We start from the raw sequence: 13,639 nt of genomic DNA, 5'->3' as shown, positions 1-13,639 counted from the left end.
GTACCATACTGCTAGAAAGACAGAATCGAAGGTGGAACCCTTTTAACCTAGACCCACAAGTATTTGGAATGCTTATCTAAAGCTACCAATCGGATCTTGGATCTAAAATAACCTTGCAAAGCAAGCAACTTCCTAGAAACTTGAATACCATTCAACCTTTGAGTGTCACACCTAAAAGTTGAGACTTAATGGTATCTAGTCACTCAGAAAAGAGCCCTTTTGGGCTCTCATGAGTCTTGATGAGTAAAACAAGTTCGTATGTGGAGATATCTTGGAAAGTACCTGTTGACCCCTACTGGTCAACTACCCATGCAGTGCACCCTGTCTTTTCTTGACAAAAAGAAGCAGCACGTGATCAGCATGTCCGTGCCATCCTGCCATCATCAGCAGCTTGATATTTGTGATTGTAAACCCAGTCTGCATGTTTTAACTGTAAATAATCTTAGCAGACATGAAGTCATGTATGTAATTTGCCTAGGTGGACCTAACTTTCTGATGATAATCTACGTCCCGGAAGGTTTTTTGTCTCACCGATCCACGGATCGGCAGAGTTTTCCTTCAAACCTGACCCCAAAGCCGGGATTGATTTTGTCATTAGAACTTTAGGAGAATCCTAGTGTGTTGATCTGCTAGATTATCGTTGTGTCGCAGAGCTGGGTGTTTTGTGAGGGTCTGTTTTAAATGGGCTTGTCCCTTAAGATGTAATTTTGTAAAAGTCATGATGTAATGTGTCCTGAGGGTCGAGAAATGTTTTAAATCCCCTCATGAGTCCTGAGTCCTAGGTCCTAGGTGATGTTTCCAACGGCTTAGTTTGATGATCCATCTTAAAATGAATTAAAAAAAATAAAAATAATAAAAAATTAAAAAATGAAGCAAAAACCCTAACTAATAAAATAATAATATTTTAAGCTAATAAATCGACGGATGAGATCAAGAGATGTCTTGATCCTCATCAACGGTCGAGATCAGTTCTACATGGATCACCCAAAACTAGCCGTTGGGATCATTTCCTTTATATAGGGTCTTAGGGGGTCATTTCAGATCATTCGATCTGTGAGTCTAAGACTAAAGAAGCTCTCTTGTAAATCTGTTTCTGGTTAATAAAGGAAGACTTTGGGGTCCATATCTTGCTGGTGTTACTCTCTTGGAATGCTGTGAGATCATTTCATTTTCTGCATATGTTATTTTCAGCTGTTAATAATAGCTTTTGTAGAGCATTGTGGGTACAGGTATCTTGCTCACTTGCTAGGGTTTGGGTGCTGCTAGGGTTTCTGGAGTAATGGCAGGTATCTCCATTACTGTTTGAGATCTAGCAGCATTTTTGCCCTCTTTATTGACGATTGTTTTGAGCTGTGCAGAATAACATTTTCTGAAGGAATTTTGTGGGCGTTCGGGGAAGTTCTCGGCTGAACCAGCCAACTCCCGCAAGCGTTTTCTGCTGAGCCCAGTGGATTTGATCCTGGGTCTATCATTCGGTTTTATTTTTCTGATCTGCATGAGAGAATTTCTGAAGTTTTTTTTTTACAGTGACAATCTGAAATTTCTTTCCTTTAAAATTTTCCTGTTCTTATTGTTAAATCTGGCTGTGAAGGGGCCAAATCTGTAAATTAATCAACCTGTTCTAGGGTTTCAAATTTTTGTTTTATGCAGATTTAAGATTAGGGTTTTATTTTTTTTCTTTTTGTCTGTTTTGCAGCTGCTCAGCCAGCAAATTCAAGCCACAGGAAAATACCTAGCGCTGAGCCAGCTTGCAGTGAAAGCAATATTTGCGTGGCCATTAACAAAAATTCATTGCTACATCGATTCTTTTCACGCAAAAATTTTTGTTCTGGGTTCATTGTCAAAGACCAGTATCGAAACTGTAAGAAGGTTATGGCAGGCAGATTTAACGCACATCCTGAGGCCATCATTATTACAAGAGCAGTTTGAAAATTTGCCTCTGGGTCAGCTGTCGAAAGGTTCCAGGCGAAAAATCAAAAGAATCTCCCACGCATTCTGAGTCAGCGAGAGAAGCATGATCCACGGATTCCTTTGCTGATCTGCACAAGAAGCAAACAGAAAAATGGTTAACGTAGTCTGTTGATGCTGTCCATCGAAGCTGTCATGCCCACGCGTTTTTTTTTATGAGTCACCTCTGTTTGGTTGCTGGAGGCTGCGTGTCTCAAAACAGTGGTATAAGCAAAAGCCAAGTAACAAAAAGAAAAAAGAACAATTTCAATCGAAGCAGCTCAAATCAGCATCCGCAGCACGTCTAAAACGAACTGCAAAACCTATCAAGCCACCGTCGACTGTATATCACTGCGCATCAGTGTTTGACATTCATCAACTCTTGTCAATCCGTGGCTCCTGTTCCGCTCCAATCGCACCTGCACACAGCAAAATCCACCATTATAAACCCGCTAACGTTCGATACAGGCCAGATTATCGTAGGTATGAAATGCGTATCAAGAGAAAGCGCCACCGGTTCTCGCTACAAAGAATCGTTTACTCACGCGTTCAACAACTGCATATTCTCAGGTGAACATTGATCCCGTTTGCGTAGCAGGTAAAGCGAGTCGGCGTTTTATGGTCATCAGTCTAGGGTTACGAATTGGCAGCTCGAAATCTTCTTACTGCTTGCGTTTATTTTTCTGTTTTGTTTGTCAGTTTTCCAAATTAAAATTGCCGTCTTTTAGTTGTAGGCTTTACCTTGGGTTAGTTTTAGTTTTATAAAATGAAAACCAATGAAATGCGATTTGCTTTTAGTTATGGTTTCATATAAGTAAAAAATCAAAAAAATATTTATGTTTTAGAATTTAACTTAGCTATAGTTAGACTTTGATTTAGTTTTTTTCTTTTTTGTTTCAAATAGATTTTGAGTTTAAAGCTTTATGATTTTAGGTTTTTTTTTTCCTTTTTAGATTTTTATAATATTAAAAAAAAAAAAAAGATTTTATATTTAGATTTTTATTTATTTTAGTTTAGATTTAGGAAATTTAATTTTTTATTTAGGATTTCAATTTTTTTGATTAAATAGTTAGATTAAAAAAAAAAAGATTTTAAAAATTTTGAAAAAAATATTAAAAAATTGTGGAAAATTATGTTGCCAGTTTCAGTTGCTTTCACGATATATCTTTCATGCTGAGATCTGAAATTTTCAAGTCAAAACGCGAAATATGATATCTGGTTAATAAATTACAATTCGCGTGGTGGTTTTAAGCATTTATCTTTTCAAATTTTTAGCTGCTGGATATCGTTTTTATCATTCTAAGAGCATTGCGTTTTCGCTGATGATAGATGATTGCTGTTCATGGTCCATCTTTTTATATCATTTAACAAGTAATCATTTTAAACACTATCTCTTAAGGCACTGGTCTGCTAATTTAATCGAATCATTTTTGTGCTTTTTTATATCGTATCTCGTGTCTCCCAAACCAACTGTTTGGCAGTTGGTCTTCATTATCTCGCAGGGTCTACCCCCCTTAGCCGCGGGAGACAGGCTTAAACGGAGGGATCGGGGATCAGAGTGACAGCCCCCGGTCCGAGCGTTGTCGTGCCAATCCGCGCGACAACATTTTTTGGCGCCGTTGCCGGGGACAGAGTTTTTCTGTTCCTGGAGTTTCATCGACAATCATTCATCTTCGCATCTTTCTCATCTCTCAGTCGAGCTGGCAGATTCAATATTTTGGCATCTTTTCATCACATATCAGCAGCATCTCTTCGGTGTGTTTCTTGTTTGGGTGGCGACTCCATTTTTTATTTTTTCCCAGACAAGAAGCCTCCCGCATATTTGTTTGTTGGTTACTTCTTGGATCTTAGAATCAGTTTTATTGTTCAAGTGGCGACTCCACTTCTTTCATCTTTTGATTTTCTTGAGCAAAGAGCTAGTTCTATCATCCATCTGATCCCTTATTGTTCATCATGGATTATTCATTTAAACCATGTCATTTTACTGATAATCTCCATGATCTTCCGAAAGAGGCCATTGGTAAATTGCTTAAGTTCTCGGGTGATGATTCGGTCACTGTTAAAAGGCATTTAAACATGTTTACTTGTGTAATGATCTTATACTGTAGATTTCCTCAATATAATAATGAAGATTTCAAGATGCGTCTATTTGTCCGTTCTTTAGAGGGTGATGCCTTGAATTGGTTTAATAACTTTCCTAATGATTTTTTCACTTCTTTACAAGACATTCTCAATGCTTTTAAAGATAGATATGATAGTCCAAACAGCTTGCCTTCTACTTCTAAAATTGTTGAACAGAAAGAAAGTAATTCAGCTGTTGAAGAAAGATTTCAAGGTCAGAATGTGTCATCCACCGGAAATATTGCAGATCATCATAGTGAAAAATCAAGGATAAATGACAATGAAAAGGAGGAGCAAAAGCAAATAATACAAGATTTAAAGATGCTGGTGAAAAATCTGGAAAGCAACCAAACTAATCTTATCAATGATGTTAAAACTTTACGCACCCATCTTGAAAAACGTAATAGAGAGTTGGAGGTCACTCAAAATCAGCATGCTAAGGAAATTGAGGCCATGAAAATTAAATATGAAACAGAAATTAGAAGCATGCAAAGCAAGATGTCAGTCTTAGAGGAAATTATGGTGACCATGAAAGCTGATCATGATAGGGAGATTGACTCTATGACATTCAATCATAACAATCAGTTGGCTGACATGCAAGCGAATCATAAAGAAGAAATAAATTTCATGCAACATCGCTTGATGGACATAGAGGAAAAGAATGATAAGGTAATAAAACACATGCAAGAAAACCATGCCATGCAAATCAGCGCTATAAGGGATGAATGCTCTAGTCAGATGGATGCCATTAGAATACAAGTTCAAAAGATTCAACAATGGTCAGATGATAAGAGAAACCAGGAGCCTTCTCATTTGCCGCAACAAGTTCCATCTTACTATGAGGAGGTCATTAAGTGGATAATTGAAGGTGATCCAGATAAGCTTAAAAACGATAAAAATCAGATGCAAGACACAAAAAGACTTAGCATGCATATCTTACACACTTCATCTGATAGTTTCGAAACAGAAAGTTCCAGATCATCAGTAATTCATCCTGCCAGAAAGAAGAAGCGTAAGAGAAAGAAGATTAGACGAAGATTTGACGCATCAGACGGCCGCGAGCAGCTTGATTTTCGGATAGGAAAGAGTCCTACCATATGCAAAATGGGACATGGCACATCCGACAAGCAGCCCACAGATTTGCCTGAAAGCAGGCAAATGCTCAGTATGCACTATATTGAACACATCTGATGCCGTAGGGCATCCTTTGTATCGTATTTCTAACCCTACTCCTTGTTTTTTTCCGCATTTTCGTTTCTGTTTTAGATGGTTAATAAATGAAGAGCTTTTTTATTGTGCTTAACGTATATGCTGATTTTTGGATGGACGCTACTTATTTTTGTGTTGTATGGATGCAGATTCTGGATTCTCACATTCCTGCGAGCAGCAACGTGTCCCCAAGTAGAGCCAGATGTTGACCCCTACTGGTCAACTACCCATGCAGTGCACCCTGTCTTTTCTTGACAAAAAGAAGCAGCACGTGATCAGCATGTCCGTGCCATCCTGCCATCATCAGCAGCTTGATATTTGTGATTGTAAACCCAGTCTGCATGTGTTAATTGTAAATAATCTTAGCAGACATGAAGTCATGTATGTAATTTGCCTAGGTGGACCTAACTTTCTGATGATAATCTACGTCCCGGAAGGTTTTTTGTCTCACCGATCCACGGATCGGCAGAGTTTTCCTTCAAACCTGACCCCAAAGCCGGGATTGATTTTGTCATTAGAACTTTAGGAGAATCCTAGTGTGTTGATCTGCTAGATTATCGTTGTGTCGCAGAGCTGGGTGTTTTGTGAGGGTCTGTATTAAATGGGTTTGTCCCTTAAGATGTAATTTTGTAAAAGTCATGATGTAATGTGTCCTGAGGGTCGAGAAATGTTTTAAATCCCCTCATGAGTCCTGAGTCCTAGGTCCTAGGTGATGTTTCCAACGGCTTAGTTTGATGATCCATCTTAAAATGAATTAAAAAAAATAAAAATAATAAAAAATTAAAAAATGAAGCAAAAACCCTAACTAATAAAATAATAATATTTTAAGCTAATAAATCGACGGATGAGATCAAGAGATGTCTTGATCCTCATCAACGGTCGAGATCAGTTCTACATGGATCACCCAAAACTAGCCGTTGGGATCATTTCCTTTATATAGGGTCTTAGGGGGTCATTTCAGATCATTCGATCTGTGAGTCTAAGACTAAAGAAGCTCTCTTGTAAATCTGTTTCTGGTTAATAAAGGAAGACTTTGGGGTCCATATCTTGCTGGTGTTACTCTCTTGGAATGCTGTGAGATCATTTCATTTTCTGCATATGTTATTTTCAGCTGTTAATAATAGCTTTTGTAGAGCATTGTGGGTACAGGTATCTTGCTCACTTGCTAGGGTTTGGGTGCTGCTAGGGTTTCTGGAGTAATGGCAGGTATCTCCATTACTGTTTGAGATCTAGCAGCATTTTGGCCCTCTTTATTGACGATTGTTTTGAGCTGTGCAGAATAACATTTTCTGAAGGAATTTTGTGGGCGTTCGGGGAAGTTCTCGGCTGAACCAGCCAACTCCCGCAAGCGTTTTCTGCTGAGCCCAGTTGATTTGATCCTGGGTCTATCATTCGGTTTTATTTTTCTGATCTGCATGAGAGAATTTCTGAAGTTTTTTTTTTACAGTGACAATCTGAAATTTCTTTCCTTTAAAATTTTCCTGTTCTTATTGTTAAATCTGGCTGTGAAGGGGCCAAATCTGTAAATTAATCAACCTGTTCTAGGGTTTCAAATTTTTGTTTTATGCAGATTTAAGATTAGGGTTTTATTCTTTTTCTTTTTGTCTGTTTTGCAGCTGCTCAGCCAGCAAATTCAAGCCACAGGAAAATACCTAGCGCTGAGCCAGCTTGCAGTGAAAGCAATATTTGCGTGGCCATCAACAAAAATTCATTGCTACATCGATTCTGTTCACGCAAAAATTTTTGTTCTGGGTTCATTTTCAAAGACCGGTATCGAAACTGTAAGAAGGTTATGGCAGGCAGATTGAACGCACATCCTGAGGCCATCATTATTACAAGAGCAGTTTGAAAATTTGCCTCTGGGTCAGCTGTCGAAAGGTTCCAGGTGAAAAATCAAAAGAATCTCCCACGCATTCTGAGTCAGCGAGAGAAGCATGATCCACGGATTCCTTTGCTGATCTGCACAAGAAGCAAACAGAAAAATGGTTAACGTAGTCTGTTGATGCTGTCCATCGAAGCTGTCATGCCCACGCGTTTTTTTTTATGAGTCACCTCTGTTTGGTTGCTGGAGGCTGCGTGTCTCAAAACAGTGGTATAAGCAAAAGCCAAGTAACAAAAAGAAAAAAGAACAATTTCAATCGAAGCAGCTCAAATCAGCATCCGCAGCACGTCTAAAACGAACTGCAAAACCTATCAAGCCACCGTCGACTGTATATCACTGCGCATCAGTGTTTGACATTCATCAACTCTTGTCAATCCGTGGCTCCTGTTCCGCTCCAATCGCACCTGCACACAGCAAAATCCACCATTATAAACCCGCTAACGTTCGATACAGGCCAGATTATCGTAGGTATGAAATGCGTATCAAGAGAAAGCGCCACCGGTTCTCGCTACAAAGAATCGTTTACTCACGCGTTCAACAACTGCATATTCTCAGGTGAACATTGATCCCGTTTGCGTAGCAGGTAAAGCGAGTCGGCGTTTTATGGTCATCAGTCTAGGGTTACGAATTGGCAGCTCGAAATCTTCTTACTGCTTGCGTTTATTTTTCTGTTTTGTTTGTCAGTTTTCCAAATTAAAATTGCCGTCTTTTAGTTGTAGGCTTTACCTTGGGTTAGTTTTAGTTTTATAAAATGAAAACCAATGAAATGCGATTTGCTTTTAGTTATGGTTTCATATAAGTAAAAAATCAAAAAAATATTTATGTTTTAGAATTTAACTTAGCTATAGTTAGACTTTGATTTAGTTTTTTTCTTTTTTGTTTCAAATAGATTTTGAGTTTAAAGCTTTATGATTTTAGGTTTTTTTTTTCCTTTTTAGATTTTTATAATATTAAAAAAAAAAAAGATTTTATATTTAGATTTTTATTTATTTTAGTTTAGATTTAGGAAATTTAATTTTTTATTTAGGATTTCAATTTTTTTGATTAAATAGTTAGATTAAAAAAAAAAAAAAGATTTTAAAAATTTTGAAAAAAATATTAAAAAATTGTGGAAAATTATGTTGCCAGTTTCAGTTGCTTTCACGATATATCTTTCATGCTGAGATCTGAAATTTTCAAGTCAAAACGCGAAATATGATATCTGGTTAATAAATTACAATTCGCGTGGTGGTTTTAAGCATTTATCTTTTCAAATTTTTAGCTGCTGGATATCGTTTTTATCATTCTAAGAGCATTGCGTTTTCGCTGATGATAGATGATTGCTGTTCATGGTCCATCTTTTTATATCATTTAACAAGTAATCATTTTAAACACTATCTCTTAAGGCACTGGTCTGCTAATTTAATCAAATCATTTTTGTGCTTTTTTATATCGTATCTCGTGTCTCCCAAACCAACTGTTTGGCAGTTGGTCTTCATTATCTCGCAGGGTCTACCCCCCTTAGCCGCGGGAGACAGGCTTAAACGGAGGGATCGGGGATTAGAGTGACAGCCCCCGGTCCGAGCGTTGTCGTGCCAATCCGCGCGACAACAGTACCCAACAAGAATAAAATACACCAGTACAATTCCAGCAAGGGATGGAGATGTATCATGAACCAGTCAAAACACACGAACAGCATCATTTAGTCAACCATGAATGGGGCCACCTTGGGGAGAGAGTCAGAGACATAAATCACTACCTTGCATTTTTAGAGGACCAAGCATTTGTTCTATTTTCTTGTAGACACCACTAAGTGCAAGACTTTTGAAGATCCTTTTCTAGGAGTCCTTTTGTCTAAATAAATCTTCTCGCAAAGAGAGAAAAACTTAATTTTGCCTTTCAAGACCCACAAACATAGCTCAGCTGATTGGAATTGGATGATAAATATACTATCCAAGTCAACCAAGCCTTGTCATGACGATATCCTTTGGTTCAAAAGTTCTCAAGTATGAAAAGATGGCCATCTTACAAGAGATCGGTGAGCTTCAAGAGGGTTTGAACCTGAAGGTTGAGCTCCTTGCCTTGCCTTTCTCTTTCTTCCTTGCATTTTGTTTGGGCGGAAAGTGTCGTGATTGCTGAAGCCACCTTTCCCTTGACTACCTGCACCCAGGTCCCAGGAGCTCTGTTCTTCAACCTGCTTTTGAGAGGATTGTGTAAGCCATGGTTTCATTTTCAACTTCTCGTGTTGGAGGAGAGTTCCAGTTTGCTTGCTTTTGAGCTCTAATGCTTTACTTGATAGTATAATCCTCGAGGTGGGCATGTTTGAAGCTGCTCGAAGTTTACACTATTTGTCTCGTGCACTTGGATTTGGTTTAAGAACTGCAAAACTGTTGTCCTCTGCTGTTTCATTCCACAATTGCTGCACTTGGTGAAGAACCTCGGCCCCTAATCTTTTCAAATCAGAGATTTGGACAACTAGTTTCTTGTACTCAAGACTCGTGGCTTTAATTCTCCAGAGCGAAGGGATCTCCATAGTCTCTTGGACAACACAAAGATTTCAGAAATCCCTTAGTCTCTCCAAATCAGAGATTTGAATAGATAGCTTCTTGTATTTTAATTTGACACTTGGGTATTTTATTCTCCACAGCAAAGGAGTCTTCATGGACTCTTGGAGGACCCAGAGATTCAGAAAGCCTCCGTGAACTGTCTGAGAAAAATGTCCAGCCTCCTAAAGCATTGCAGATGATCAGAAATTTTCAGAATATATGCATATATCACCCCAAGTATGACAAAAAATATCCTCTATTAGATGCATGCTTAATTAAATATTTGAGCTTGTCAAGTTTCCTACTGATTCTACAGAAAAGGCCAGAAAATACATCTGTTAGCCGTGAGGACACTATCACAACTCTCTCTTCATGGATAACCTATTGTTCTTAAATTTATGGATGATTGTTCTGCTGAAATTGGATTGTTAAGTAGCGAATGACATGCTAAAGAGTGAGAAGAGAAAAGCCTTTGCAGTCTATGAATCTTGCCCACGACCATATTTCTAAATATCAAAGCCAGCGACTTAGATTTTTAAATTCGTGATAGATTCACCATAAGAGGTCTGCCATTTCCAAGACCAATAATAGAAACTGCATTAAAAAACACACTCTCAAGTGTAATAACTACTATTAGTATACCTTAATAACGAAAGGTCTTATGTTAAGGAAACCAACTAAGTAATCCATTTAATATCAAGGGTCCTTTGAAGCAGTGTCCCTGCATTTGGTTATGTCACTAAAAAGAAATAAAATCGTTTGATGAATAAAAGACCTCTTTGGGGTATATACAATAAACATATCTCAAAATATTTATTTTAATAGGGTACAATCCAGACACTGAATAATTTGCATGAGCCGTAAAGGGAACCATAAATTGGAATTATAATGCATAATAAGGTAAGAACAAACAACAACATACACAGTACTAAGGTACTTCAGCTCGCCAATACGTGGTGATAGGACCCCTGAAAAGCCCATGGATTCCAAATTCCTACACACCGATGTTTTGATCTCAGTCTAATTCATGGTCAACAGACATGAACAGCATAAGATTGAGAAGAGGATATACTTTAATCTTTCAAACAACGTATCAGAATGAATACTCTTATCAAGACATTAGCTATACTATAGATTCCAACAATGACTGCAAAATTTAAAGAAAGCACTCACAAGGATGTAACTCGACCATCACTGTTACAGTTGACACGAAACCAACTAATGCATGGATCCACTAAAGATTGATCCCAGGTAGAGAGCAAGTTCTTGGAATCCTTCAGTGCCGTTTTGAGTGCAATCAATGCATTGCCTGACACATCAACACAATCACAGATAAACAACATGACTATCAATTGTTTAATTGACACTTCCCCATGAACAGATTTCATATTAATTACATTGCCAAATAGAATCAATATCAATGATGCTACGATGAAGCTGGGCCTATTTTTTTCTTTGATGGAAAAAATGACTCTGTTAGAAGCTGGGCATGGTTGTTCACTTCATTCACATATCATCATATTACAAAAATATCCTCCTAAAATCTCAATCCTAGTGTGAATCTCATGTCTTATCCATTGACCCTTTCTCTTATTGCTACCTTATTTGGATATTCCAATGAAAGACCATGCACTAACGGAATAAATTTGTCTTCCACTTGCTCTTTTTGTCATGTGTTGATGACGCTTCCTGTTGAATTTTGTAGCTATGGTCGATCTTCATAATTAAAATTTTTGACCTTGATGTATTTATAATAACAAATGTAAAGTATGTTCTTCATGTTAGTGTCAAAAAGAAAATACTAAGGCATTTTCCTCGTGTCCTTTAAAAAGAAAAAATTTAATTTTTTAAATTGAATTTTTGGCTCCAAAAGAAGTCAGATTGGCCCCCCTCTCGTCAAGTCAGCCCCGGTGAAGAGGCACCTATTTGGCCAGCCAGAAAGACTATAAATAAGCCATTTGACCTCCTCATTAAGAACAATTTGGATCACACTTAAGAAGAATTCTCTGTTCATTCCAGCAAAAGAAGCAGGAAGCTAGAAGGATGAAGAACTTGATGATCTTGCTCTCTTCTCGGTCTTCCTCCGTATGGTATCTTCCTCTGTTGCTCCTAGCATGTGTGAAACAGAAGGGCCGAGCTGTTACAGAGTTGCAAGACAAAACTCCTCAGGCAAGAAGTTGCAGGACTGAATTTTTCTGAGGCTAGGCTGTAGGGCCGAATTCTTGAAATGTTACAGGACCGAATCTCTGAGGATAGGCAGCACATCAGATCAAGATTGTTGACTAGACTAGAGGGAAGCTTGACCAAGTTTGACCTAGTTATGTTTGACCTTGTATATGATTAGATGTATCTCTGTTGAATTGAAGAATTTCTCTAAGGAAAGGTTGTTCGGTTTTTCCCCCATGTGGGTTTTCGCAGGGTAATGCTCGTGTTCTTGATTTGGCTGTCTCTTTATGATCCTAATGTCTATGGTTGAAGATCTTCGGTGTAACTGCTTTATGATGAAATTGAATGAATGAAAGATTAAATTAAGAAATCGCATGAAGTAATTATCAGATAAAAAGATCCCTAAGAATTCAACATGGTTTCAGAGAAAGGGTGAAAGAGCAGCCCTAAAAGAAGCAATTTACTTCCTGTTATCATCTAGGGCTTAATCTATCACCAGCCCTAGAAACCCTAGTCCCATTCTATTTATAAAAAGGACGAAAATATTTGATCTGTCCTATGTTCATGTCCGCCTAAAAATGAAGAATTTGTCTTGTGTCTAAGCAAGAGTTGTAAAGGGTCGAAGCCCTAGTTAATTTTTGGAAAGATAAAATATCCTCAGGTAGGCCAGAGTCTCATAACTGTGATACATAATTAAGCTTGACCAAAAGTCTGTTTTAGAAAAAAGCTACATATATATGCCAAAGTATTGTCTGTTGTGTTAATATTCCAAAAAGGTTGAAGCATTCTTGTGAGAAGGTCGAAGTCTAAGTTAAATATAAGCCTCAATCCATTTCAATAAGATGAGGAGGACACAAAGTTTGTCATAGTAAGCCAAGAAGACTTTAGAGCCTAGCCCAAGAAGGTCGAAGTTCTCTTGTTAAAGGTCCTAAGACCACAAATCTTGAAGAAACCGAAATCCGAGCCTCAGAGTCTGTTAGAATGGGCCAAATAGGCCTCAGAGCTTATTGCCTAAGGTCGAAGATCAAAAACTCAGAGCAAAGTTATCTCAGAAAGTTACGAAGGTCTAAGAGCCTTAGTAAGTTGACAAGGCAGTCTCAAAAGCCAAAGATTGCCTTGTTCTTGTTGTAAGAAGATCAAAGAGATCAGGACTAATGATCTGTTGAATTGTGTATAGATTTTGTTTATGATCTCAAGGAAGAAAGTAACATATTCCTCAAGGTCATCACGATGATGATAAACTGCCTTGAAAGAAACACTTCATTTGATATAAATCCAAAAGGCTAACATGTTGTAGCAAAGATCTAAGCCTCAGTAGATAAGGCAGAAGAACCTCAATATAGCACACACATAAACCAAGAAGCCTAAAATTCGAAAGGGTTACACCTCAGTTATACTAGTTAAGAATTAACATGGGCGAGACAAGCAAGCAAAATGGCAGAAAAGGCTTGATGCCATTTGTTGTTGTATTGATCTCAAATATCTGAATATATAACACATCATTCAATCTTCTAGTTCTTCTAGATCTAGATCTAGATCACACTAACAGCTCATTGGATCACAATGACACCTCATAAAGATAAGTTCTACAATTCATGCTCTCAGAACTTGTGATTGTCTAGGGACTTACAGTCTATCATTCCCCCCTCAATCACAAGTCTAAATAATTTTACCAATAACTTTTGTTATCTTCAATCTGAAACTGTCGAACTGAGTTCCGACAAAGATCTGCGTGAAAACAGTCAATATTTGGATGTCTAGAAGTGATCAGCTACTATGTCTAAACATA

The 13,639-nt window shown here is 37.8% G+C and overlaps 1 protein-coding gene across 6 annotated transcripts in view; it reads right to left on the bottom strand.

The window, feature by feature from the left end:
• Nucleotides 1-13,639, bottom strand: part of LOC149236711 (LRR receptor kinase SERK2-like) — a 247,647-nt gene that overhangs the window by 112,749 nt on the left and 121,259 nt on the right. For all 6 annotated transcript variants that reach the window (XM_089372457.1, XM_089372458.1, XM_089372456.1 and 3 more), the window contains exons 4-5: nt 10,858-10,993; nt 10,607-10,678 (exon numbers count right to left, since the gene is read on the bottom strand). In XM_089372457.1, the coding sequence (XP_089228583.1) occupies nt 10,607-10,678; nt 10,858-10,993 (208 nt within the window). The remainder of the gene's footprint in view (nt 1-10,606; nt 10,679-10,857; nt 10,994-13,639) is intronic.

The sequence above is a fragment of the Pinus tabuliformis genome, chromosome 8 (assembly GCF_031772625.1).
Source record: "Pinus tabuliformis cultivar Carrire ecotype Pingquan chromosome 8, CPIR1, whole genome shotgun sequence".
Taxonomy (NCBI): Eukaryota; Viridiplantae; Streptophyta; class Pinopsida; order Pinales; family Pinaceae; genus Pinus; species Pinus tabuliformis.
This window is presented reverse-complemented; position numbering and strand designations above follow the sequence as displayed.